Here is a 27600-nt window from a genome sequence, read left to right as displayed (position 1 = left end):
CGTTATAAATCAAATATTTGTTGCTCGATCATTGGGAGGCACCTTGTCCATTACTCCGAGTTTATACAATTTGTATTGGAATACGGTAATTGGCACAATTTTTGTAATGAAAAAGAGGGGGTCGAAGTATTTGAAAAAGGCATTTGTATGGCTGTAGGTTCTGTCCTAAATAAAAATGTAAATAATTCATGTTGCGGTTATTGTGTCGTAAGCTGGGATGACCAAGAATTTTTCCAGCAAAAGTAATGCATTACTTGGATATTTTGAAAAATACATTCTACCCCAAAGCGTTGAAAAATCTTTGTGCCGAATGATGTATTAGTCAATTCGACGATTTTTCCGTACCAACTAAACCAAAAGTAAGGAAAAAAGAGTCCAATTGAACATGTGGTAATATTACACTCTTTATTTATTTTTTTTTCTTTTTCTATACACACTCCGTACCACGGATCTCATCGAGCGTGAAAGCGAGTCACCCTCCCGTGTAGGCTCTCCCTCATGCCTCGTTTTCCACCAAATCGCGCTCGTACCCGCACACGCGCAAGCAGCTTTCCCGTCCAATCTTTTTTTTTTTTTCGGCGAACTAAGGCGGCCTCGTTTTCCCGCCGGCTCCAATTTGTCCGCGCCCTCTTATGCCATCTGCTTTTTTATCATCCCCGACGTGTGCGGATGCACGCTGCTCCTTTAAATTTTCGTCCAACTTGATTCGATACCTCGAGGAGAGCTCGACGTGACATACTTCGCGCCGGGGAAAATTGTCCCCGACAAATTCCCTCGACCCACCGACGTTTGACGCTTCCCCCCCCCCAGCCAGCCTGTATCTTCGTCAAATTCAACCTTCTCCCCTCGTAAAGGCCAATGGGAGTTTACTCTAAGAAGACGAGTCGCCGAAATTCCTCTGAACTCGATGCATCGCTCATATATAATATAATATATAAATGACAAAATTACTACATTCTTCCCCTCTGGTGTGACAAATTAGGAATCTGCTTTGTACCACCCGCAAAACTATCATCATCATTATCATATCTCCACCGAAGGTGGTGGAGGTGTGTAACGCAAACTTGCAAAGTTTGATGAGAATCTTGATTTTCTCGTTTCGTTTGCGTATATATATAACCGTGAAGAGCAGCGCAAGCGTTTTAGCATAGAATGAAACGAAATTTAAGTTCCGCCGTCAAACGAACGATATCAAAAGACCCGAAAGTTGGATCCTTTTGATTAAACAGAACCGACGCCCCGCACTCCTGGGACAATGTTGATGTTTATCCAAGTGATTTGCGTTGAGAGAGCACCTTATATCATATCTTTGAAGGGAGTTTATAATATAGTCAGACTTGGGCATGATTATTTTATGGATTTTGAAAGGCTTGAAAAGAAAAGTTTTTTTTTCTTGATTAAAGTGAGTCAAACACTGAGAAAGTTATATTCTTTCGAGCAAATGAGTGCAATTATGTTTTGGATATTAAAATATGTACATACTTTGACAATTATTTTCTTCTAAATTGTTTTCTCTTTCAATTTTTGCTGGTGGAAAAAATTTTGTTAAACCACATGTTGGAAGTAGTGATTAACAAAAAACGTTTTCAACACAAATAAAGCATTGAATTTTCAGCAAAAAAAAAAAAATTGTACAGCAACAAAATGAAAAACTGTAACTCGTGTCTTTTTATTAATTTTAAACCGTTGAACGCGTTGGAATGCGTTGCAGACATATCGAGGATAAATAGGTACTTTTTCCAAAGTGTCGGGCGTACCTACACACCGACAACTCCAATCCCGTAACATCAAAGCTCCATTATACATATATGGGATCTATGGCGCATTAACGAAAGCAGAGGCACACGATTGACAACGACGAGAGTCAATAATTCAAGGATAAGGGAGCGCTTAGCCTCAAGCCCAGCAGCCTCATTAAGACACATTTCGGAACCGCAGTGTGACAAAAATAAAAAAAATAAAAAAAAAAGCAACGGGGGTCATTTGAAATAAATTACTTAGCCTCGTGCGGTCGCCGGTCTCGGGGGGAGGGGGGCTTCCTCAAAGCCAAAAGGAGATGCGAGCGAGTTCGTCTGTAAGCTTTTAGCCGTGATTAACTCCGTGTTCACTTGCTCGCCTCGAAAAAGGAAAAACGGGCAGCCGAAAAAATAAGCAATCCCCCGAAAGGATGGCTCGCACGTATACGGGTACACAACCTTCCATCTAATTGCGGAAAAAGCACGGCAAAGGAAAGGCAGATTACGTGAAATGCAATAATACTGCAAACGAGCAATTAAAACATATTTCGAATCATCCCACGAGGCACATGAATAAGTAAAGCACAACTCGTGAGCTTAACCCTCCAGTCGACGACACGAAGAAGGGAAAATGAGGGAGAGACTGAAAAACCTGCAGTCAAAGAGTGATGGTGAAAAAAATGACGAGAAATCACCTCCCCGTCCTACCCACCTTGCTCTTTCGTATCGCGTGGGTATTCGCGGTTTAATACAGCGATAGCAGCGTCGTCGCCAATTAACGATCCCAACAAATCTCCCCTCCGAGGAAGCTCCGTTATGGGTCTTCACCTCGTAAAGTTACACACAAGCGCGGGTGTCGAGATGTTTGCGCCACCCCCCCCCCCACCCGATAAACTTTTGAGTGAGCTTTTCGCGCTTCTTTTTCATCGACCCCCCCTCCTCCCTCCCCCGCCGCTACGTGTATATTATATTTAGTATACACCGGGGGGAGGGGCTTACGAACTCGACTCGCGAAATTGTTTAAGGACTGTTGAATTATTGAAGCTCCCCCCCTCGTCGCCCGGCCGCTAAAAACTCTTCCTGTTTACCGTAAATCTTCCGTGTTTATCAGGTGGACAGGTATACTTGTCCTTGTCCCGTTTAAACCGGAGATGCTTTGACGTCTAATGCGATTACTCCCGTTGTAATGCCTCCACTTTGCTTTCGGAAATCGATACTCCGATTACATCGCATGAAGACCCCCCTCGTCCCCCATATTTCGGTCTGTATCGTAATGACATGTTTGAAGGGTTATTTTTTTTTTTTTTTTTGAGACTGGTATGAACCACGATACCACGTTAACATCGTTTCCCACGTCAATCGGCCCCTTGTGTCGCAGGTAAAACAACAATAACTCGCTTGACCGATCGATGGTGCGCTCTTCCCTTGGAAATAACGCCCTGGAAATTCAATTAAAACCTTCTTTTTTTTTTTTTTTGCCTTGGCCGTGCGTTGAAGTAAAATAAAAAGCTTTGCTGGGCAGAACCACGATCGGTGGCCTATACATTTACGTTCCCGGACGAGGCTCGGCTGAAAATCCCCGGCATTTTTTCACCTCCTCCTCCTCCTGCCCCAACGCTCTCCTCTCGCCGCTATACTTCGGAGCATTTTACACTCGAGCTTTTATTCGCAAGCTCGGCTCTCCTCCTTTTCTGGGGTGGGGTGGGCTTTGGTTTCGTGGATCACTCCGAGCGCCGCATTCAAGTATTACGAGCGCGCGCGAAGAAGGAAGGGGGGCCGCGGGACGGAAAAGCCCTCAAGACTCCTTACTGATGAATCTGCTTTCGAACGAGAATCCGTGTACTCACACCCTCCGGCAAAAGGAAAAGAGGATCCCTCGACTATGGCCTCTTGGGAACAACACAAGCTTTGCGATTTGATTTCGCATAAAAAAAAAAACTCAGCAACGCCTCCTTATCTTTTCCACCGTGTGTAAGTCATACCCACACGTACATACAAATCGCGCCGTATCACTTTTCGCAAGCTCCTCTTACGAGGCACCTCCTCCTCTTCCCATCTAGTAAACGAAGCAAAAAAAAAAAAGAAAATGAATAAATAAATAAAAAAAAAAAAAATTGAAATGCCGAGGTGAGAATTTCGACAGCTTCCACGTCGCTTCACAAAGCGGGGTAGGGAAGGAGGCAAGGGGGGTGGGGCTATTTTGCAGCGCTCGCTCTCCATCTGTCAGCTATACTGGCTACTTACTTTAGGGATGCCGAGTGGGTATTTTCGTTTCTCCGCACGGCGAGCAACCTCATTTCATCTACACTCGGCACGTCGCATGAGACGTGTGTGTGTGTGTGCGTGGGTGTGTATATGCTGTGGTGGTAGCATTACAAGGGCGATCGATCGATCCTTGGACTGTGCCGTTTACCACCACCACCGCGTCTGCCCGTCTGTGTGCGAGTGGATTTTTTTTTTCCTTTTTTTTTCTGCGAGAGTGCGCGCTGAACATATATATATGAGGTAGGTATACCATGCACACCTGCGAAAAAAAGGAGGAAAAGAGATGCACGGGGGTACGGTTACGCGCTATATCAGATGGGAGCAGTGGGGCCGTGGCAGCACTTCTTCTTCTGGATTCTAGAGCACATGTGGAACAGAACTCGAATTCCTTTCTTTTACCTTTTTTTTTTTTTTTTTTTTTTCCTCCTCCTCTTTTTCAGTTCCCCCGGGGTAAGCGGAGGCGTAGACAGCAGAGGAGAGAAAAGGATTGTCTTTTACCGCTAGTTTTCACCCCCTTTTCACTCGAAGCCTCGAGGAGGAGTGGCGAGGAGGCGGGGGTAGGAAAAGTGGTACGAGAGACTGGAGTTCCCGATGTTTCTCCAATTACCACTGTAGGAGTTGCGTGTCTCCAATTTATTGGCTCCAGTGTTGACTCTCTCTCTCTCTCTCTGTATGGATTATTTTTTCGTTTTCCTCAACTGTGTATACCCTCGATGCACACACACGTGCAGGGGCTCGAGATACGGCGGGTGGTGGTGGTGGTGGCTCACGACGATTTGCTCAGTCGAATCACGCGCGCGTTTTCGCTCCTCTCGGCCCGAGAATATCTTCTCGTTCAATATCAATTGTGCAGTGACGAGAATGGAATCGTAGATGCCGCCGCAGAAGCCCCCCCCCCCCACCCCACCCCACGCCACACAGCGTTTTCCCGAGTACGTTGACTCTCTTTTTCTCCCTTTACACCCCCGTTTTTCTATACACACGGACTCCCCGTAAAAGGGAGAAAATAAGAAGCTCCCCCTTCGATTTTACAACGATGACTGTCGGTGCTTTGCCCCTCGCTCCGAAACAATCGACGCGCGACTCGCGACTGCGTTTTACAGCCCCGCAAGCCCAACGACTCGAGCGCCTCTCGTGGTTGTCTTCGTTTTTTTTTTTTTTACTATTATCGAAGATCCCGTTCTTTCGTAGGTTGTAAAGTTAAACGCGAAAGAGAGCAATTTCACGTCCGATTGAATTAATCTTCTCTCCCTCGGTTCTGGAGATCGACAACGAAAAATCGCGCGCACACAAGCGGTAAAAAAAAAAAAATAATAATAAAAAGTGGGTTTGGCTAATTCTCCCCGACAATTCATGGGATTTTGTATATACGTACGATATTCCACCCACCACCAAAGGATAGTAACAGTGATGGCATTGTCGAAAGATTCGAGAAAGAGGGAGTCGCGAATTTGGGATAAAAGAGTAGGAAGAAGAAGAAAAGAGCATTAGGCGCGCTTTCCCACCTGCTGATCCCGCATTGGCTTTGCCAAATGGAACACCATCTCCGAGGAGGTGGGGTATACATGTATAAGAGATGCGCATAGAAATGCACTCTGAATGTATGTATGCTCGACTCTCGAATTTAAGAACGCATTGCATTAGCCTTATAACCCCCACCCCCCAGCTGCTTTTATCCCGCTCCTTACTTTCGCGCGCGCGGCGGATCATCTCTCGGCGTTCCTTTGTGCTTTTCTCCGATGCTCTCGCTGGCTGCTGGGTATCAACTTAATTTGTTCCCGCGCTCTACCACCCGTTTTTTAAAGTGTGAATTCTTAGATCTCGCAGCGCTCGGGAATCGACCAATAAGCGGATGGAGAGGAGAAAAATGTTCAATTCGTGTGCCTTTCGGAGCGGTATAACATTTTCAGCAATTATACACGCGGTCGAGTTTCCCATGGCTTTATCTCCCTTGGCGATCCTCTGTGTGTGTGTGTGTACGTACAAAGGACAATCGGCCGTATAAAGTTGCGAAATCCAGCGCTTGTGCCATTAAAATCAACCCCAGAGAGAGAGAGAGTCACAGTTGCATCGGCACACAGTGGGTTTATATATATATATATGTACACCAGAGACAGAGAAACGAGGGTGGAACCTTATCAAACTTTGCCGGTCTCGACCGAGTGCCATATTTCGCACGGCTGCACCCAGTTAGTAAGTCACCGTGCACTGCCAACCCATGCGTACAGGTACCGTCCTCTGCTAATAGGACTAATGCAATTGCTTATACCCGCGCGAGCCCTTAGAACGACCAACTATAAGCGAGGGGTCAAAGGATCCTCTCTCTCTCTCTCTTCCCCCCCTCCATCCCTGCAGTAGTGTGTGTCTCTGATAATAATAAACGTCGCGGGGCATCGCGAATGAAAATCAACGTTGCAGGCGCGCTCCCCGGACTCAATAGAGCCGGGCAGACAATGGGGGCTTCGCCCGCTCCTCTCTATGTGTACACCACTGCTCCCCGACACACACACCAGAGTACACCTAAGTACACAGTCTAAAGGGGGGGGGGTGCAGGTGTAATACAGGGCCGTAATTTTATTAGAACAAAAGCACCGTTTTCTGTCTCCACTTTATCGCTGTCGTCGAGGAGGAGGAGGGGGGGGAGAGGGATGCGAAGCGCAGAGCCACACCGGTGGAGGTACAAGCAAACACCCACACAGAGAGAAAGAGAGACCGGGGAGTTTGTAAGATTCTGTAAATTCAACCGGAGCGTTCCCCGGAGCGAACTTTGTCAAAAGATCTTCTCGCTGGATTATAATTTCTGTTAGTAGCTGGGCCGCAAAGCGCGCGAGTAGTAGCAGCAGAGAGAGAAGAGTTAGGAGCGGGACCCGGTGCTACATGTTTGGTGTACACGTATATATATATACATACCTACCCTCGAGAAGGGTAGTCGAGTCGAGTGAAGAGTTTTAAGGTGGTAGGCTAACATACATATGTGAGAGTTTAACGTGTTTGTGGGTCGAGAGGTTGGCACGTACATATACGTACAACGCACTGCAACGATATTATGTACATATATATACATGCACATGAAGCAGAGGAGCAGCAGTCACAGTCGTCTGCTTACTTGGGGCATCTCCGGCACGTATATTCTCTCCCCTATTTCTCTCTCGCTCGCTCCCATTCCCTATATGTGTATCTGCTAAGACGGGCCCAGTCCAATGCACGTTCATGGCACGCGGGGAGATATATATACCGCACTGATCGTGATCAACTTTGTGCTGTCGTCCCGCTCTTTTGCTGGGGTGGATTAATTTGTTTGAGCTCGTCAAAGCCATCGCGATGACTACGGGAGTTTGGCTCCGCGAACGTATTGTTCTCCTCGGGCGTGAGATTCGAGTTTCACGGAATGGGTGGTTATATAACTCGCGACTCCCCAAATGTGACGTATACTTGAATCGTCGTATCGCGGATGAAAAAAAAAAAAAAAAAAAAAAAACAGAAAGCAAACGTCGAGTGTCGATCTCTCGGGGCTAGGAGTGTACTCGAGGCGTTGAATTTCAATAGCAGCTCTCGATACCACGGATAAATCTATTTACACTGTATATATACGTTTGACGTGTACTTACTTCTTCCTCGCCGAAAAATACACGAATGGAAAGAAAATAAGGGCTGTACGGGTATAGGGTCTATTACACCAGCCGTGTCCCGTTCGCTTTATTCGGTCCTTCATGAATAATTTAGCCCACACCACTGGGTGGTCGTCCATTCGACTGCTGCGGCGACCACCTCGACTTCCCGTTTTCAATCTCTCTCTCTCTCTCTTGTTACTGACTCGCCGAAAAGACTTCATCGAAACGATTGTGTTTCGCAGGAGGGTTTCGGTGGGAGTAAGGGGGGGTGGGGGGATGAGCTTGGCTGGGCGAGACAGTTGCCCCGTTCGATATATAAGAAACGACTCTCCGGGTCGGATCGATCGGGGGTAAACGGAAGGAGCCAATTTTTCTTTCGCTCCGAGTCGGTGCATTTTAAACGGCAAATTGAGCAGCTACGAGCCAATTTCGCTGCAAGTATATATTTATTGGACTGCTGTACGATGGGGTGCAAGAGTTTGGGAAGGCCCGTCTCAAGTTTTCGAGAACGAAATCCATAGGCGCGTACAATTCATATATATAGCGAGAGAGAGCGGTATACTGATTTAATTTTACGAGGTTCATTTTTATTCTATTCGCGTTTTTAGTGCATTTTAGAGGCGCTATTCGAATTTGAATCACCGGTGAATCCGAGCAATCACACCGAGCGGTAGTACCCATACAATTTAATTTGAATATTTCATTCTACAAATTTTTTTTTATTCGCCGGACCAAGCGATCGCGTCCCATCACTTGCTTTTGAAAAGAAATAAATGACGTCTTTGGGGCGAGCCTGATGGACTATTGTTCGTCATTTCGCACGAGCAGTAAAAACCGGTGGGCAAACGAACCTCCTCCTTTGAAAAAAGTTACCCTCTGTACCCTCGAAAACACGATCAACGGACGACGATAGAGACGAGCACTCGTTAACACGACAGTCACAGATAAGCACGCAACCGCGTATACAGTGTGTGCGTATATATGAAAGGATGGGGGGGGGGAGGAGTCAACAATAACCGAGTCGTCTCCCAACGCGGTGGCCTTATCGAGACCGTCACGAGCTCCGCTTAACTTGGAGAGCGCGCGCTTAATGTACAACGAACGTATGTATATATGCAAGCGCTCGCGCGGGCGGGAGCTCTATGGTAATTTTCGTAGCGTCGAGATTTAGTTACCTGACAATTGCGCGCTCTTCGCCCCCGCACCCACTTCCCGGCCGTCTAATGCACGCCTCCCGCGAGTGTATAATGTGTAAAGCGCGCGAGTTTCCCCCTCGTTAATACCGATGGAGGAAAGTTGCGCGCATATATTGATTGTCGCCTTCGCGTATACGCACACGTATTATGTATATATACCCTCTCGTGTACATGTACGTTGCTCCCCGAGCTGTGTGATTGTCGCGCGGGGGAGGGGAAGGAGCTTGTAAAACATCGGCTCGTTAAACTAAATGCCGCGGATTTTCCGTGCCAGCACGCGCCCACGTAATATCACGCCCGACTGGCTGCATCGATCGTATAATTAGAGCAATTGAAAGTCCACCTATAAGCTCGGCGAAATTGTCAACTCCCCCCCCTCCCCCAGCTATACGTGTAGAAGGGTACCAACACAGTCGTATCTCTCCGTGGGGGATGTACCCTCTTGGTGATTTTTTCTTTCCAGAGAGGCAGTGGTATAACCCATGGACGACTGCAGTAACGGCAGTCGAGATGAGGTGTCGCGGCTTTGTGGGGGTTTTTATAACGACTGGGGAATCGCCGACACTGCACCGCGCTCGGACTCTTTTTCTCCCTTGCGCTCGAAAGTAGAAAAGTCATTTCCTTAAACGAGACTTGCGCGTGATTTTTTTTTTTTCCTCTGTCGCTTTTTTTTACTTCTTCTCAACGGGATCTCGATTCTTTCTCCTCCTTTTGCGTGTATACGAGTCGGTGTCTACTTGAAGACGATCCTCGTCGAATGGAAAAAAAAAAAAATGTAGATCCGCAAAACGAAGCGCTTGCTCGTTAAACGGGAAAGACGGGGAGTCGAAATTTAGCCAATCCCCGAGATGCGGGATGCACGTATTATTATTATCTCGTAGTGGAGAGCAATCCTGCAACGAACATATTCCTTTGCCTTTCCGACAATCGCTTTGGCGCTTTTGATTTTATTTCATTTCTTTCCCTTCGTACGTCAAACAAACGGGAGCCTCGAGTTGTTTCTGTAGCGATTTCTTTTTTTTTTCATCCTTTACAGACCGCAAACAAACGCGCGTCCACCAGCGATACACGTATACACATATGAAAGGAGGTCGGAATAAAATCTCGAAACTCGAGGGAGACGCGCACGTAATGTATATAATACCTAAGTATACCGTATCGTCGAAAAATAACAAAAGCTCCTCTCGATGTATCCTATATTTTCATCGCTTACCTGTCGACGACGCCATGCTATCGTCATTTTTCCATATACGCTCCTCCGGGTGTGTATACATATATACACACTTGACCACCGGTAAATACTACGTTTTCTATATTAGTACCCACACATACGAGCTCGTGCCCTGTTTGCTCAACTGCATGCACTTGTTGTGTACGCTATGGGTTATGGGATGTTTTTGTCCTCCTTTCCTTTTCTTTCCCGAGCCCGATTTCCCTCACGACTCAACCTCAGAGAGAAAAAGAGTACAGCTTCACCCTCAAATGGAATTTTAATCGAAAAACTGTCTCCACTACTCTTAAACTTACGTATGATAAAAAAGCAGCAGCTAACAGCGAGCGAGGCAATTCGAGTGTGACGGCGATTCAAGTGGTTTCGCGATCACACGCGTATACGCGTATACGAGCGGCCCCGCGTCTCAGACAAGACCACCGGTGCTATTAATTCGCGCGACACGAGCATCAAAGGACTGAAAACATTCCGGGGGCGGGGGGAATTACGAGAGACAAAGACCAGAGGGGTGGGAGAAAGAAAACACAGCTGTCTTTCATTGTGAAAATTGAACAAAGGAGCGGAAAAAACAAAAACAAAAAAAGGGGGGTGGGGGAAATATATACGGAGCCGAGGCAGGTTACGAGGTATGACGGGTACTTTGTCCTTGGGATCCAGTATGGTCGTTTCCTCCTCATCAGCGACATCGAGCGAGGCGAGACTCCATTGTTACACTGTTCTTTTAACCCAACGCCCGTCACCCGGTGGCTGGTATTTTAAAATCGAAGCGAACCGAGATAGTGAAAAATAAGATAAACCGAGTATCCACGGACCCACATGCATGTGTATGTATATATACACGTACGAGAGAGAGAGAGAGAGAGAGGAGTTGCCCGCGATATTCGACCCGGTTATGGTAGTCGGAGTACCACCACCACAGTAGCCACGAAACTGTCGAAGCAATTATTCTAATGGCCTTTTTGCCCCCATCCCGACCTCTTCCTCGTCTTCGCCGAAGTAATCGAGTGAGGTTTCAGGCGACGAGGAGCTACTTTCATCGCTGGGTTACTCGCAAGACCTCTTCAAACATAAAAAAAAAAAAAAAAAAAAAAAAATGGTACGTAGAGTCTCGGATGAGAGAAGGAAAAAAATAAAAGATAGCGAGTCCTCCTCGAAGGAAGTCACTGCCGTGTACCCGTTATAAGCAGTGGCCCGTGATACAGTCGGACGATGTCTGACGCCAGTCGATCCTAATCTACTTAGGTGATGCCGGTGGTGCAGTAAGGGTAAGACAGGGGAGGGGGGGGGTAACGCCGTCGTCCCAGGGTATAACACGACCAAGATGACTTCGTTTGCAATGTAATCTCTCGAGCATTTTGCTAGATGGAAACTCCTCTCTCTCTCTTCTGCCGCTGGTCCCGAGAGCTAATATCGCGTTTGATAATTAAGACGTTTGCCCGGGCTCGTAGCTGTGGAGGAGCTTCCTTATCCTGACCGGTCGTCTTTAACGCGGGTTGATTAATAATTCGTACATTTCGCCATTCCAGCCCCAAAGTGGATTGGCACCGCGCTTACAGCTTTGCTAAAAATTACAACATTTATACATAATATTTATACATAAATATAACGACGCGGTCGCGCGTTACTTCGAGGTAAACCGAAAGTTTGCGACAACACGAGCGTTTAATTAAACGTCTGGGAAACACGGGTGTACATATACAGGACACGCGCGTCCGAGCATGTGTACATATATGAGCCACGTCCCGCATTATGTTGTCACTGCTCTTCGTTTCCCTGATAAAACGTCGTGCGCGCAACATAACTGATTGGTGGCGGCGACGGAGGGGAGGACGGGGACGACTTGTCACGTATGACGACGTCCAAATGGCTTGGCGCGGAGGGGCATTAGTTCCTATTTGCTAGATCTGTATATTATATATACATATACGTCGGAGTAGACTTTCATTTCTTTTATTCGAGCGGGTGGGGGGGGAGGGATTATCTTTTCTCCTCCGGAGATTACTTTCGTTCGTTTTTACAAAAGGAAAGGGAATAAAATAAAATGGGCAGGGAAGGAAGGAAGGAAGCGTTTTTCGGGCAAACAATGGGTAAAACTTGACTTTTGAATAATACAAAGCGCGCATTATCCCCGCTCGGGCGAATACGCTTCTTAAAATATTATGCTTTTCCGAGGCTGATGCAAGAAAAGCCGGGGGCACGCCGTATATATATGCATACAGAAACGGGGAGAGAAAACATCCTTAATCTTCGTGCAGGGCTTTTAGCCCCCCCGAGTAAACACATGCACACCCGCGAGAGAAAGTGCCTTCGCTCTCTTTGTACCTATATGCCGAAGAAACGATGTATACGTGCGCGCGCGTAGAGCGTTTATTTAGATGAACAAAAAAAAAAAAAGAAAACAAGCCCAATCTCATTGTAGGATATACCTTCGGACGGACCCATCTATTCATCATTTCAGGATGAAAGCCCTCCCGGGATCAATTTTTTTTCTCCTCCTCGCAAGATTTTTCACATTTTTCAATCCGACAGAGAGAGAGAGAGAGAGAGATCGTGCAAGTGGCTTTTTTTATTGTGCACATTGCACTTTTTTCTTCTTCGAGGTATTAGGCGCACCAGTGTACGGCGAAATTGTATCTAGCTAAAACGAAGGAGGACAAGTGGGGAAAGGAGAAGCGAGAGAATAAAAGGGACGAGGGGGTGTAAATGTAGGTCGCCCGTGCAGTGCACGACGACAAATCCACTTGAGCGGATTATTTGCAGCGATTCAAAAACGCCGGCCCTAAAATCTTGCGAAAGAAACCCCTCCCCCCCCCCCTTGCAGCTCTTACATAGCTCCACTCTTTGCTCTCTTGACTTCCCCCCTTCCGCCGAGTCCCGGGAGTTTTTAGCTTCATAATTAGCAAGACTACTTCTCGGCTGCCGCGAACTTTTGTGTTAATGAAATTAAAAGCAGATCTCTTTTACCGTCCCACCGACCACGTCGAAAAGTGCCTGTATACGTATATACACGGTGGCCCTCCCGGGGGATTGTTGTGCAATTTAATTTTTCCGAGTAACCTCCTCCTCTTCGCAGCCGGTCCAACGGAGGAGAAAAATCCCTGAATTCAATAAGCTAACTCCAATCCAAAGGATACATATGTATACATTGCTCGTTTGCTCCTGAGGCAACTGTGGGCAATGCCAACACACAAACGGGGAGCCGATCATCGCCGATTAGAAGCGCGTCGGACGTTCCATTTTGCGGAGCGATTCGGCTTTCTCAGCTGCCGGTGTATACACGCCCCGGTGGTCCGGCTCTCTGTTTCCAGGGCGACCGGTATTTTGAGCCTAAAGCGCGCCTCGGGATGAATTTGCATCGGAAGCCGCCAGTAGCAGCTGCCGTGACGCGTACATATAGGTACATAGGATGGTAGCCAGAAAGTGCAGGGGGTGGGGTACAAACGAGGCGAAGCGGCAAAGTACTTTGTCACGAAGGAGCTTAAATCGATTTGGTGGGAATGTGGCGAGCTTTAACGTATATGGCTCGCGGCGCGTTAGCCAAACTCCGGAGTATACTTGTACTACAGGGATGGGGGGGGAGGAAAAAAAAAAAAGAGCGCAGCCTACCAGGTCACTCTTTTTTCTTCTTCACACGCTTGGCCGCCCGTACGTATTTATGCCCTTTCGTTCGCACACCCGCCTCGACCTCTTATCTCAACTCTTGAAGTTTTACGGACCCCCCCCCTCCCAAGGCGAGTAATATGCAAACGCGAGCAAACAGCCGAGCATGTGTATATATGTACTCCCGGTAGCACGCTGTACGCGTGTATTTATGGAGTTGGCACCGCGAAATGGCCAACGAAAGTTTTAGCGTTTGTGGGTGGGGGGGAAAAAAAACCCAGCGGATCATAGAAGAAGTGCTTTACTTGATTATTGCAGTCCCTCTCGATTTGCTGGAGCTACATTTATTTTTTTTCAAGATTTTCTTGTCTACATAATCTATCGCGACGTAAAAGTCATGTACGTATACTTTGAGATACGCATAGGTATACCCGTAGACAACGAGCTTCTTATCCATCTCTTCCATCTGCTTCTCCAGACTCGCAACGCGTAAGATCGGCAATCCGTCGAAACGGCTGAAGGGCATGTACATAAAACACGCGCGGCAACAGTTATATGTAAGTAACAACGGTGCCGATGTCGCATCGATATCTTTTATACTGCATTCAATAACCTCGCGATTCCTTGAATCGGTGTATGGAAATTCGGTATGTATACTGTAACGCACGATGGAGTGTGTTTTTTTCTTCCAATTTTACGAGCCAAAGCGGAGTCGAGCTGACAACGTAAAGTACCTACCTATACCTAGCGAGAGACAAAAGGGGTGTGTCGTTTTCTCAGAAAATGTATTCCAATTTTCCGTTTTTACACTGTTTTGCATATACATCCACGTATAGAAAAAAAATTAGTCCATACACCGAGGCGCTACTTCGGTGATAACCAAAAGCCAAACTAATGGCTTTTAACACACGAATAAATTTTATCCGAATATCCGTACATAAAAGCCGTGTCGCGCGTGCGTTTCCAAACACCAAAGGAGGTCGCGACTCCGTAGTGGTATATGGTTGTACACACAGTAGGTAGTCGAAGGGAAGCTTCGTTAGGCTCGAGGAGACTCTTGCGAAGCAGCTGCCGAGCTGACAATCTGCGGCAACGACGACGACGAGAGGCCGCAGGATTAATCCTAATCGAAAAGCCCCAGCAGCATCTCCTTACCCCTCGCCCCTTTTGCACACACCCGAGTGGCTCTTCTCGCGTGTACATGTACACGCGAGTCGTGTCGTATTATGCGGCCGCGACAACCTTGCTACACGTTACACCTATACGAGATAAAACGAGGAGGAATGTGTATATATATATATGTATGTAGGTGAGCGAGCCAACTCGAGACACTCCTCTCCCGCTGCTCCGAGGCACAAAGAGGCTTAAATACACCGCATAGTTGGCAAACCAGTTACCATGGAGGGAAAGTTCGGGAGAGCGAGCGTATATATATATATGTACGCTATAACGAGATTTATCTGATCTACGACACGCGACCCCTCTCTCTCTCTCTCGCGCCCCGAAGAGCTTGCAGGGGAGAGTGCAGTGTGTGCTGCTACGATCAACTCTAGTGGAGAGCCGTCCTTATAATTCTCGAGCTGGCCTGTAATTTACACACGCCGGACTCGAGGAGGGATATATACCAACATAAGCCCCTGCTCCCGCGGCCCGGAAGAATGTACATATATATATATATATGTATGGTGATTGACGGGTCTCAAGCTTTCTTTGGTTTCCTATTTTTTTTTTTTTTTTTTTTTCTTCTTCCTCCTGGCAAAGTACTCTGATGGATGGGCCCTTGTTTTACGCGAAAGCCCCATGTCCGAGCCGAAGCAAATTATACCACGGAGGATGACAAATGTATACGTATCTGCTCTTTGAGAGCAGCGCGAGACCGGAATTCGTTATTAAAGATGTACGAACCATCGAGCAGCAGTTCCTTCCTATCTGTGGGACCTATCTAGGGCAGATAGGGGAGGAATGCTTTTGATACTCTGCTGTTGTACATACTTTTGAGATTGTACTTCTCCCCCGGAGTTGCAACAAACGGCGCCTGAATGCCCGTTTCATTTATTAAAAAGTGTAATTCTCCTTCCTCGATCTGAGGAAGGGTGGGGTGGGGGGCGGCTCTCCTTTGATACACCGGGATGGATATTGAATAAAGCCGGCGTGGTAACAAAGGGGCTCCTTTTCCTCCCACGGCCCGAAATGACTTTTTATATCTCGGATATTTCATCTTTGCGTCGAATTATGCTGAGCACTCGCTCCTCCGGATATACGCGCTCTTTCGACCAAAAGCGAGCGACGTGCACCGAGCGGCTGTTTCATTAATTTTAGTGCGAAACCGGAGAGGGATACGCGGTTTGGTTCGAGTGGAGTAGCGGTGCTAGAGTCATTTTGGAAAATTACACGAACAACCGAGCAACGGTGGAAGGATCGAAGAAGAAGAAAACGGAGAGAAACGTTATCGGTGCACCAGGGTTACGAAAATTCGCCAAAGGATCTTGGAAATCTCTGTCACGTCTCGTCTACCGCGGCAAATTGAATTTCATGGGAGATACTTGGTCGACCCGAAGAGGGAAATCACTCACCTTACGTGACTATCTGCGTGTCAAAATGATTTTTTTTTTTTTTTTTACGCTTATAAAAACAACATTAAGATTACCTCGAGTTGGTCCTTGACATGTAATTGGTAAGCAAACTCACCATTGTATAGCTATAGGAAATGGGCCTTGAGTCCTCGACAAAATAACCGGCAAAGCGAGCCTGTGCTTTAGGTGTAAAAGTTCCTCGAGCCCATCTTGGCATTCAAAACAAATCAATTTTTCCCGGCCCGCGTATATACTCGAAAGCCTCGGAGCTCCCAAAGTTCGAGGTATTAATTACTCACGAGACGAGTGAAAAAGATTTTCACCATCGAGGAATTTTAATGAACTCGTCGTTTGAGTTTCGCGCGCGCGCTTAATGCGTACGCACACAGTTTCATTCACTTACTCCGTGAGAAAGAGGGGGAGAGGGAGCGCCTTCAATTGAAAAGTAAACGAACAGAGCGAGGCTTCTCGTGTAAAATATATTGCATAACCGCGCGTTACACTTTGTACCGGCACAAACTTCGTTCAGCTTGGTAATTTTATTCCCTCATTTACATCAAAACGCCTTGGAAAATTTAAAAGTTCCACTATACAAACAGCTCGACTTTTTCCGCCTTTTTTCCCCCCTTTATAAAGGGAGAAAACAAAAAACACCAAGCGAAATCCACAAACAGAGCGCAGTACCACCAAAGTTGTAACGAATTCATTGTACCGCGGCAGGAAGCGCCGGCAGCCGGGGCATTATCAATTATCGCGCAAACGACCCGTGTGACTCTCAATGCCCGACCGTACACGCACCCCAAACGGTAACGGTAGCAAACCTAATCCCCGTGAAAGGAGTTTGCTCCGACGACCTCCCTTTTCCAAGAGCGCAAATTCATTACTTGGAAAAAAAAAGCGAGCGCGCCCATTGTGACGCGTACCCTCCGATCGTACTGGCCCTAACGACCGGTTGCACCACCTGTAGTCTCGACGCTCGAGAGCATCTCCCCCCCCCTCCGATATAACGAGGACTCGGTTGCCCCACACCCCCTGCTCTCGTTTTTATTTTCCTGCTCTTCCTCCTCCACCTCATTTCGATGTAGCTCCCTCGCGCACTCAACCAACCAGTGAGACGTGTACAGAGACACACACACACGGGGCAAAATCGATTTCAGATTTCAATTTAATGCCATCGCGATATCCCCGGCCTAGCTCCCTTATTCCCTCCCTTCATCCCCCCAGTATAGCTCGAAAGAGAGCGAGGCAATCTGGGCGCGTCCTCTCGCGTATACACACAGAAATCGCTCTTATCAGGTTTCCTCGATTGCGCATCACGAGCGAAAATAGCTTTACGTATAGGCTGACATTTTATATATATACACTACCAGGTATAATTATGCATAGCGAGGGAGAATTAATCAAGTGTTGTTCTTTTGTTGTGTGTGTTGCAGTGCCACCGGAGAACATAACGATACTGAACGAGAACGGCGACGTGCTGAGATCAAGCGCCGGACCTTACTACGAGGGGGACGACCTGAGGCTTTTCTGCGACGTTCACGGTGGTAAGCTGCACAACCAATGTACCACGTGTGTGTTGTTTCCCTGCTGATGCGAGCACGCGCTCCTCCCACGACTTCTTATTATCTTCCTCCCTTGTGTGTATATAAATACACATGTGTAGGCTTGTCTCCCTTCGTCCTTCGCTCCTTATCCCTACGCGTGTACCTTATCTAGCTGAGCCTCCATCGGTGTCCTTTTCTCTCTCTCCTCGAAATAAATTGGATCGGGACTATTGCTTCCTTTTGAAGAGGATCTCTTTTGCCCGGCTGGCTCTCGTGACAATGTGTTGTGTATGGCTATTGGTTTCCGGATTAGGTGGACCCTTTTTTTTTCGTTTCGTCTCTATTTTCTTTGTTTTTTGTTTGTTTTTTTTTTTTTTTTTTTTTCAACAAACCAACAAACAATTGATGGATTATCTAAATTGAGTTGATTTACTTTAACAAAAAATAATAATAGTAGTAAATGTACCGTCAACGGGAGCCCAGATGCGCGGGAATAACTGAAAACAAGTAGTACGATCGAGATTCGGTCAGACGCGAACGTTTTATCATGAACGCGCGTGGCGCGGTGTTCCAATCGCTTCGATTTCTCCCTTCCAAATGCGTTCGCGTTATTATATCATACGTACACCTGGGGATTAATTGAAAAGTTCTGCAGAGCTCGAAGGCAAAAAAGAGAGTGATAAAAAAAAAAAAAAAAGGCCGTACAATTTAATTTTACCCATCGACTTCTGATCAAATCCATTTGGCCCGGCCGATCCGTGTACATTTTGCAGGTGCATTGTTACACCGGCCCTTTTTTTCCCGATTGCACGGCACGCGTGAAAAATTCAATCTCATCGGCGCCGGACGCGCCCAATCACGAATCCGAACAATCTCGCACGCAGCCCGGCTGCGGAAAAATTAATCTAATAACTGCGGGAGCGAGAATCACTCGGCAATCCCTCCCCCCCCGGTGCCTTTTATCGGATGCGGAACATCATCGGGCCGATCAAGATTTTTAATTAACCCAACAGTAGGGCGCATGAAAAAAAGAAAAAAGGAAAAAAGAAAGGGTTGCAGGGCTTCCTCTTGCAAATTCTCTATCGATTCGCCCGGTGGTCCGAGTGGATGCAATTAGCGCCGATTTTACGACCCATTTATACATGCAGGATACCTTCATTAGAGAGAAAGAGAGAGGGAGCGGAGCCATCCCTGGTGGCACAATTGTAAACCGAGTTCACGTCGACGCACACGCGGGGCTTGCGGATTATTCGTTTTACGATTAGCGCTGGGTTTCGCAAGCGTATCCTGTAGTTGGCGCCCGAGGGGATAACGAAATTTATCAACTACGCGTCTCCCCGAAATTCATCGATCGGAAGAATTAACCAAACTGATTTTCTCTTTTTTTTTGTTTTGTTCATCTCAAACGTGCTACATTTGGCAAATGGAAGCGGAGATGATATATAGAGGGGTGTAAACGAAAAAAAGCTTGATAAGCGTATACAGGTATAATATGTGGGACACACATTTTCAGGACGGAGAAAGACGGATGGTCGCACGCGCTCGCTTAATGGAAGGGTTGAGAGGGGCTGCTGGGGGAGGAAAAAAGTTTTTTTTTCGGGGGATGATGATGATGATGAAACGACGTGTGGGATATTTCATCTGCTCGAGAGAAGTGGCTGCTGCCGGAGAAGTGATGGAGACCGGACTTTTGTAAGTGATATGAGGAAAATTAACGGAGTTTTTGGAGTACAGGCTGGAAGGGGAGGAGTTTTGCAAGGTGGCGTTGGAAATAATGTATAGATTGCCAAAAAGCTCTTTTCGTGGAAGCAGCTCGATTGATTCGTACAAATTTAATTAAAGACTCGATCGGCTAATCGTGACGGGGCGGGAAGAGCAGAAAGAAAAGGGGAGCTGTAATCGAATGTTAAAGTACGTGACACTGGATTAAGGATGGGCTTTCAGCCATTATGGGACATTTCAGTCATGGGTATTACACTTTGGGGTATTTTTACATCATGCCAAGTTGATTCGTAACTTTGATAAAACGGACTTGCAACTTTGTCACTCTCTCACATAAAATTAGTGAAAATATCGAATATTTCAGTAGCTCCACTGTAAATCCAAGTGCATTTAAGTACACGTTTAACGCGTGCAGTTAAAATTTCGTTTTTTTTACAAAATATATTTTGCGTTTATACTACAACACTTTAAACGGGAAAATTCAATGCAGGAAATTTTCACAGCGACAAAAATTTGCTGTTAAAAATTTAACACTAGCTACAGCCAACTTGTGTCAATCATTGAAGAAAAAAATTGTTTACTAATAGGTTTGGCAAAATAATTTATGAAGCATCGCATTGATTTTTCTTAAAACATTTGTCAACGTAATGCATTTTATTAAAAGCTTCAAACGCGTACTTTAAAACCTTTGAATTTAACAGACTCATCTTTTGAATTTTTGTTATTTCCATCTGTGAATTTTCACACATTGAGTAAAATTTTCCCGTTTCGGTTCAAGAGAGTAATTAGTAATGAAGTTGTAGGTAATGAATGGAGCTCATTGTTATTTTCCATGAAAAACCCACAGTGTTTATTGCAAATTCAAGGTTTATCGCGCAAAGGAAAAAGTAGGAGGAGGAGAGGAAATTAGTGGGGCAGTAGCTGAAGATCTTAGCATCGCAATAACGATAACGTTCGTGGCCGTAAAAATAATCGGGCCGATAAAATTACACGGCGAGGGGCCGTTAAAAGGAGCTCACGATCGACCTCGATTCGCTCCGTTATCACCAGCTTACGAATATTTTTCATCCTCCCTTGTTAATTATCTCATATGTATTTTTTTGTTGCTTCTCTTCCCTAAAAGCACCAAAAAAAAAAAAAAAAAAAAAAAAGCGAAATGAGAACATGACTAATGCACCATCACTTTGAGCTTTTTTTTTTTTTTTAAATAAAAAAAGAGTCAATCCGATCAAACGTCCATCACACATCGGGTGGACTGCGTGCGAGATTATCGTCAAACAGTGTGCACCGGCGTACCCCAGAGAACGCAAGGCAAAAGAGAATTCTTAATGAAAAACAGCTAGCCGTAAAGCTCTCGCGTATATCTCGGATCCCTGCACGCGAGCGCAAAGCCATTTTGAGTAACGCTCGTGGTACGCAAATGCAGTCAGAGGGAGAGCTTTGCTGATTCAAGAGGAAAAAAAAAAAAACATTTTTTTTTTATTTTGACGTGTGTGTGTGCACAGGTAAGCCACCACCTATGGTCAGCTGGTATCGTAACGGGGAGTTCGCGGGCAACGCGAGCCACAGCCAGAGGGACGGCCTGACGCGGAGCGAGCTACGGTTGAAGAATCTCGGCCGCAGGGACGTGGACACGCGGATCACCTGCAACGCTACCAACAACGACAGGTCCAGTCCCCTGTCCGTCAACGTCACCCTCGTCATGTACTGTAAGTGCCTTTTGTACTGTTTCATCATAACCATTACCTCCCTCTACACATATCACATTGTTGTTCAATGTTTAATACTAAATTGGCCACAATCTGTTTTTGCTTGATAAAGAAATATATAATTAACATGAACATTTTCACATGGTCCACTGTAGGCGACTGTGTGTGTGTTTTTTTTCAAGTAATAATATTTTATTGTCATTACTTTGGTCAAAATTATGCGTGCATTTATGATCAATTTTATGGGCAAATATTATGTTGACCGAACGAAATTTGAGGTCTCACGTTATGGGCAAACATTGAATTTATTCATCAACGTCACAAGTAAACATGCATTATTTGTTTATTCCTGGGGGAAAAAAGTAAGCAATGTACCTGTATTAATTAATGTATCAAAATGTGGTTAAAAAAAACTCCCAACATAATTAAAACATCATTTTATTTGTACACTGTATAAATTTACCAGCACCACGTGAACGTCACAAATACCCGAATGCGCTCGCCCAATTAAACCAGATCATCGAGATATTTATATATTTACATGCATTTGGAGCTTAAATAAATTTTCGCTCCCTTAATTAAGCACACATGGCGAGCGCTTGAACTATTTATTCTTAATTAAAAGCGCCTAGAGAGAGAGAGTCACTCACGAAGGTGGTGGTAATTCGCTCATCAGGCGCGTGCTCCGGGCCGTGTTAAAAGAGAAAATGAGTTTTTTTCTTTCTTTCAGCCCTCGCGGTCTTCATTAAAGTCAAGTTCTCATAATTGACATTATTACGGGGACGTAGAAAAAAAATTAATTATCACGCTCCGCTCTCGTTTAGGAAAAAAATATCTCTCGCTCCCCGAAATTCAACGTTTCGCCAAAAATTAAACAATCCCCCTCGCGCTCAGCGATAAAAAAAAAAAAAAAAAAAAAAAAAGTAATTTCACCGGCCCCGTCCGAGGCTATTTTTAATCGCAATGGCCCTCACGTATAAATCCTGCGTAACGCACGGGGCATCGATAAATCAAGCGTCACGCGGAATCAGCAAAAAGCTGCCTACCGGAGAAAAAAGAAAAAAAAAAAAAAAAAAAAAAAAAACATTGCGTGGAGAGTACCGTCAGCAAGAAGGAGGACAGCCGGAGCCTCGGGGTCGGAGGGAAAAGTGACGCGCCCACCGCGAAATCAAGATGGACGACACAATTTGCTCCAAGTTACGCTTCGAAGGATCCGACGACGACGCCCGCCTTGGATTCCCCGGGGGTGTTTTGCATGCCTCGCGAGGCATCTCTCTCTCCTGCGCCGTGTGCCATCCTCTGCTGCTGCTGTTGTTGGCCGCAGTTGCGTGAAAGACAGAAACAGAGAGGCAGTGCGCTTTTCCCGGAGCCCTTGGTTTTTTTTTTTTTTTTTTTTCGAAATCGCTTTACTACTCCGATGCTCGTCTGCGAAATTACGAGCTTTTTTCCGGAATTCTCGGCGGGAGCTTGTAAACGTGGGCGGAGGACCTTTTTTTCCAGGGAAGAAGATGGTAAAAAACAAGAAGGCTCTGGTTAATTTGAATATGGAATTTCCGAAGCCCGTGACTTCGACGCGTGGGCCGGATGATGAAATTATCTGTCGTCGTCGGGGGATGACGGATTTCGGGGAGGGGTGTCGTGTTTCGTTGAAAAATCATCTGGTGTACACGCTTCGCGTGACAGTTCCGTCAAACGAGGGAGCGTCTCGAATGACGGGAACGAGCGCCGGAGGAAAGTTTCATTTCACCGTACTTACCCCGACTCACGCGAGCGTGACGAATCCGCAGCTGCTGCAGCTGAAACAAAAACAACAGTCTATCAATCAATCCATATATATATATATATTAAAATCCACCAATTTCAATAAAATCAAAGAGAATCCTAAAAAAAAAAAAATGCTCGCAGCGTCCACATCGTGACTCACAAAAGTTAATTAAACTCGTTTTGCAGGGGCGTGCTAAAAAAAACAACATTTAATCCCACAGGAAAAGGGGGAAGGGGTGCGTAAAATAAAAAAATCCACTTACGTATAAATAATGGGGCGGGCGAAAAGCAGGGGGTCCGAAAATAATTAAACTAATGCATTTAAATGGCGCTCATTAAGTCGGGTGGGTCTCTCTATTATCATCAGCAGGTAGAAAAACACGAGAGGGACGCTTTCGGTCATATCTCTCTCTGTCATAAACAACGGAGGAAGGGACGAAAAATAATATCGACGAGCGTCGCGCACGCCTTAGACAAAACCTGTACCAAAGTAGAAAAAAAAGGCCCGCGGAAAGAGTAAAGAAATAAAAGAAATAAAAGGGGTAGGAAGGTTAGCTCGAGCGCGAAACGAGCGGGAGAAAGGAAGAAAAAGGAAAAATCGGGTTTCAGGGGGCTCCAGCGAGCACTGGTACCAACCCGAAAACTATTCGGTTAGTTGGTATCACTTCTGTGAGTATATATATGCGAGCAGGCGAGCACCATCATCTATATATATGATGTATTCGTACCTATATATGGTAAACAAACAGCAGCTTCTGTCACGTACAGAGCGTTTTATTTAGAATTAGTTTTTTTGTGTTATAAAAAATGAAAGAAATAAAAAAGTAGTTGAGGATAACAATCAAAAATTAAGTGTATTAAAAGGTATTATTAATGATAAGATAATTTATAAAATGGCCAAAGAATCGATATCAACAGAAGTATTAGTAGATGCATATAAAAAAGATCCTACAAATGGTATTACCTTATTATTATCTATGAGTGTAAATAATAAAGTAAGAGTTACTTCAAATATTAATATAATTGACGCAATTTGTGATAAAATAAAAAATAATTGCAGTTAAAATTGTTTAATGTTCTATTTTATTTAAAAAAAAAATAAGTGTAAGTAATCCATAGGAGAACACGATTAAAAAAGAGTTACAAATGACATGAATCCTATGTAAGTACTTGCAGTGTAATTCTGAAACATTCAAAAGCGCGCGCCTTACAAAAAACAAGATGGCATCCCGTCATAACCCTGCTAATTCAATGACTTGATCAATACTTTAAGAAATATCTCAAATATTTCCAGGCTTACCTATATTTTTGAAGGTACCATCTGAAAGCTGAGATGTTTTTCTATAAAACAGTTACAGTCCTGATATGTAACTCCTCGATTATTGTTAGAAAACACCGATGTTTTCATGTTGCTCCATGAGAGGCTATGTATGATGTACGAACTTTGAGAGCAAATATCTCAAAATTTTTCAGGGTTAGAGGGGTAAATAAGGACACCGTTGGAATCATCGTGTTTTTATTTATCAATTAAGCTACCTGTGACCTCCCAACTCCTCCCGCGGGAGCCACCTTAAGCTCCGCTACGCTGTTTCGTATAATTAATATGCATACGCTAGTTGGAGCGGAGTAGGCGAGAGACGTAGGAGGAGGGGGGGGGGTAAACGAGGCAGTCGGAATAGTCTCGCCCTGTTGGGTGTCGCAGAAATTTTTTCGCGCACGCACTTGGTAAGTATACATGTGGCGTCTCACATCTCTCGCGCTTCAGGCTCTACTCGCCAGGTGACCAAGCCCCTAATAGTTAACTCCCGTCAAGCGGCGAAATTCACTTACGATTACTATATAACCGCGATCGAGTCAATCTGAGCCCACACCTCTCTTGTGTCTACAAGGCTGGGAACACTTAACAGCATTTTCGAGGTGGTGAAATCTCTTGCATATCAACAAAATGGCATGTACAAGGAAGCCTTTAAACCCATCATTAGAAATATATGGTGGGCTGAAATAGGACATAATTGGCGCATGAAAGATAAACAAAATTTGTCCAGAATAACTGGAAATATTCGCAATGCCCGAGAACAGTGGACCCAGAGTCCTCTCTCTATACTGTGGCACACTTAAACACGCTTTGTTATTCTGAACAATGTGTTCATCTATCATGCCAATATGTCCTATTTCAGCCCACCATATATTTCTAATGATGGATTTGAAGGCTTCCTTGAACATGCCATTTTGTTGATGTGCAAGAGATCTCAATAACTCGAAAATGCTGTTACGTGTTCCCTGCCTTAGATTTAGATACAAGAGAGGTGTGGGCTCAGATTTACTCGATCGCGCTTATATTGTAATCGTGCGGGAATTTCGCCGCTTGACGGGAGTTAACTAGGGGTAAACGGTACAGTTATTGACACTTTAAGGTAGTGATTGACCCCTGTATAATTTGCATATCTATATATAAAGGCTCCATTTAAAAATGCATGTGGCGGTCAATCACTATCGGGGGGGTCAACAACTGTACCGTTTACCCCTATTAGGGGGTTGGCCAGCTGGCGAGTAGAGACCCTGAAGTGCGAGAGATGTGAGACACCACACATACACGAGGAAAATAATTAGCCATCGTTTTGTCGTGCCTATCCTCGCGAAAATATCTGTCTCGCCTAATGGGAGTAAAAGAGAAAGAAAAATAGCAAGCGGACGTGCCGCGAAAGTTGGCCATCATCGAGATGGAGGAGCAGGAGGAGGCGTGGAAGGTATTACCACCACCACCACCGGGGAATTTCATCGGTCAAGCGCAGCAGCAGCAGAAATAAAGCACCCGAGCAGAGCCGGGGATTCCCCGTTCGCGCGCCATCTCCCCCCTATATACGTTGACTCTTGGGACGATAAGCTCATCAAAATTCCGCGTTTCGCCGGCGAGAGCTGACCTACCCCCTACCCTCGGTGCTTCCGGTTAGCCGCAACGTGGCCGACGCCGCGAGGGACGGAAGCGAACTTTTCCTCCTTTTCTTCCCTTTCTCCTTGCATGTGTAGGTAAGTATACCCACTGCTGCTGAATGCGTTTTGAATTCTGTATGGAAAATTGGGCGAGATTGACTAATCTGAACTGAGAGAAAAAAAAAAAAAAAAAAAAAAAGAAAAAAAAAATTGGAGCATCGGAGTATTATTAGATTTTTTAGGATTTGATCGAACAAAAAAAAAAAAAAAGGGGGGGGGGTAAATGGCAACGCTCAGAGCACCGAAAAACATTGCATCAAAGAGCTAGAGATAGCGCAACGCGTGCACTTTTTGGTTGCGGTGAAAATTTAATCTTTTTTTTTATTATTGCTTTATTTTTCTTTACATAAAGCGCAAAAGTAAATCCATGAAATGATTTGTACACACGGGCTTTCGATGGTTTGCCATTGATTCGTCATATGTATGATTTAAAAATGGTAGGTTGGACGGACACCAATAGAGTCGTTTCAAAAAATTCACCGCAGGTCCTCGACGGTCAATTTGTATGAAAAAAAAAAAAAAAAAAAAAAAAAAAAATTCCCCAGCGTTCAAAGAGCTCTTTCGTGTACAGGCAATTCCCGGGATTTCGTTGAAAGTCCTCCTATATATAGATTCGATGGACCTAAAAATATCCGATACTAATGAAAAGTAAAGTATCCTGCGCAGAATAACGTGTATGCATCAAACCGTCACCTCAATACCCGACTTGTTTTTCTTGAAAGTAAGATATCAGACTGTAAAAAATCAAGAGGAGCGAGAAATGCAAAACAGCGCGACTCTTTTTTTTTTTTTTTTTTTTTTGTTCTCCTCGTTGAATTTCATTACTCGCGATTTTCGATCCACCGAGCGGGAATTACCTCGTTCGAAACCTCAAGCGTAGCACGAGGTATGTATACCATCATGTTACATATTATAGGCACGATAACGTAGCTAGAAAATCAGTATTATACAAGGTCGCTCTTTCGTGGGTAACGCAGGAGACGCGCATGTATAAGCTACCGCGCACTCTTCGTATAATAGGTAAACATATACTGCAATGGACGCATCATCCCATCAACATCTATGCGCATCATATTATTTGGGTAATAGGCCACTATTACGTGGGAATAATAAGCAAAAGGAAAATCCTCCCCTGGAATTTTTTTTTTCCTCTTCTTTTCCCGCATCATCAAATAAGCGTTTATGGAAAAAGCGAGTCAAACAGGGCCTCCCCAAAGGGAATTTCCGATTTGTCCCAATACTCCAGCCGTACACACACACACACACACGCATGTATACATTATGTTATATACACATACCAAGGCTCAATATCCTGCACGCTATACACACCGTAATGTAACGACTGCACACTTTTCTCCTGTAGGGCTTCGCAGAGTATAATACATACGTATACGTATATACATAACCACATCATGGATCCGTGTATATAATAGCATTAGTCAGCTGCGGCTCATCGGTCTCGCTCATCTCGAGGATTATCGGTAGTTCAAACGTACACACCTGCGGCAATTTTCTCCCCTCGCACCCATCCACGCTCCGTACATTGATAACACACCGCAAAAAACGAGTTTCTCGCGGGGAGGGAAAAATATTTTACGAATTGCCCGTGGGGGCTTTTTTTTTTTTTTTTTGCCCACTCGCGGAAATGCTCCCGGGTC

General features: G+C 45.3%; 1 protein-coding gene across 1 annotated transcript in view; it reads left to right on the top strand.

The window, feature by feature from the left end:
- Positions 1-27600, top strand: part of LOC106646772 (neural cell adhesion molecule 2) — a 62901-nt gene that overhangs the window by 6814 nt on the left and 28487 nt on the right. Inside the window, exons 4-5 of the mRNA XM_089590854.1 lie at positions 17646-17756; positions 20984-21187. Coding sequence (XP_089446980.1) covers positions 17646-17756; positions 20984-21187 — 315 coding nt within the window. The remainder of the gene's footprint in view (positions 1-17645; positions 17757-20983; positions 21188-27600) is intronic.

The sequence above is a fragment of the Copidosoma floridanum genome, unplaced genomic scaffold (genome assembly GCF_036245765.1).
Source record: "Copidosoma floridanum isolate Cflo_tuat_1 unplaced genomic scaffold, Cflo_Japanese_pri ptg000013l, whole genome shotgun sequence".
NCBI classification, from domain to species: Eukaryota; Metazoa; Arthropoda; class Insecta; order Hymenoptera; family Encyrtidae; genus Copidosoma; species Copidosoma floridanum.
Note: the sequence above shows the minus strand (reverse complement) of the source record. Positions and strands in the feature narration are given on the sequence as shown.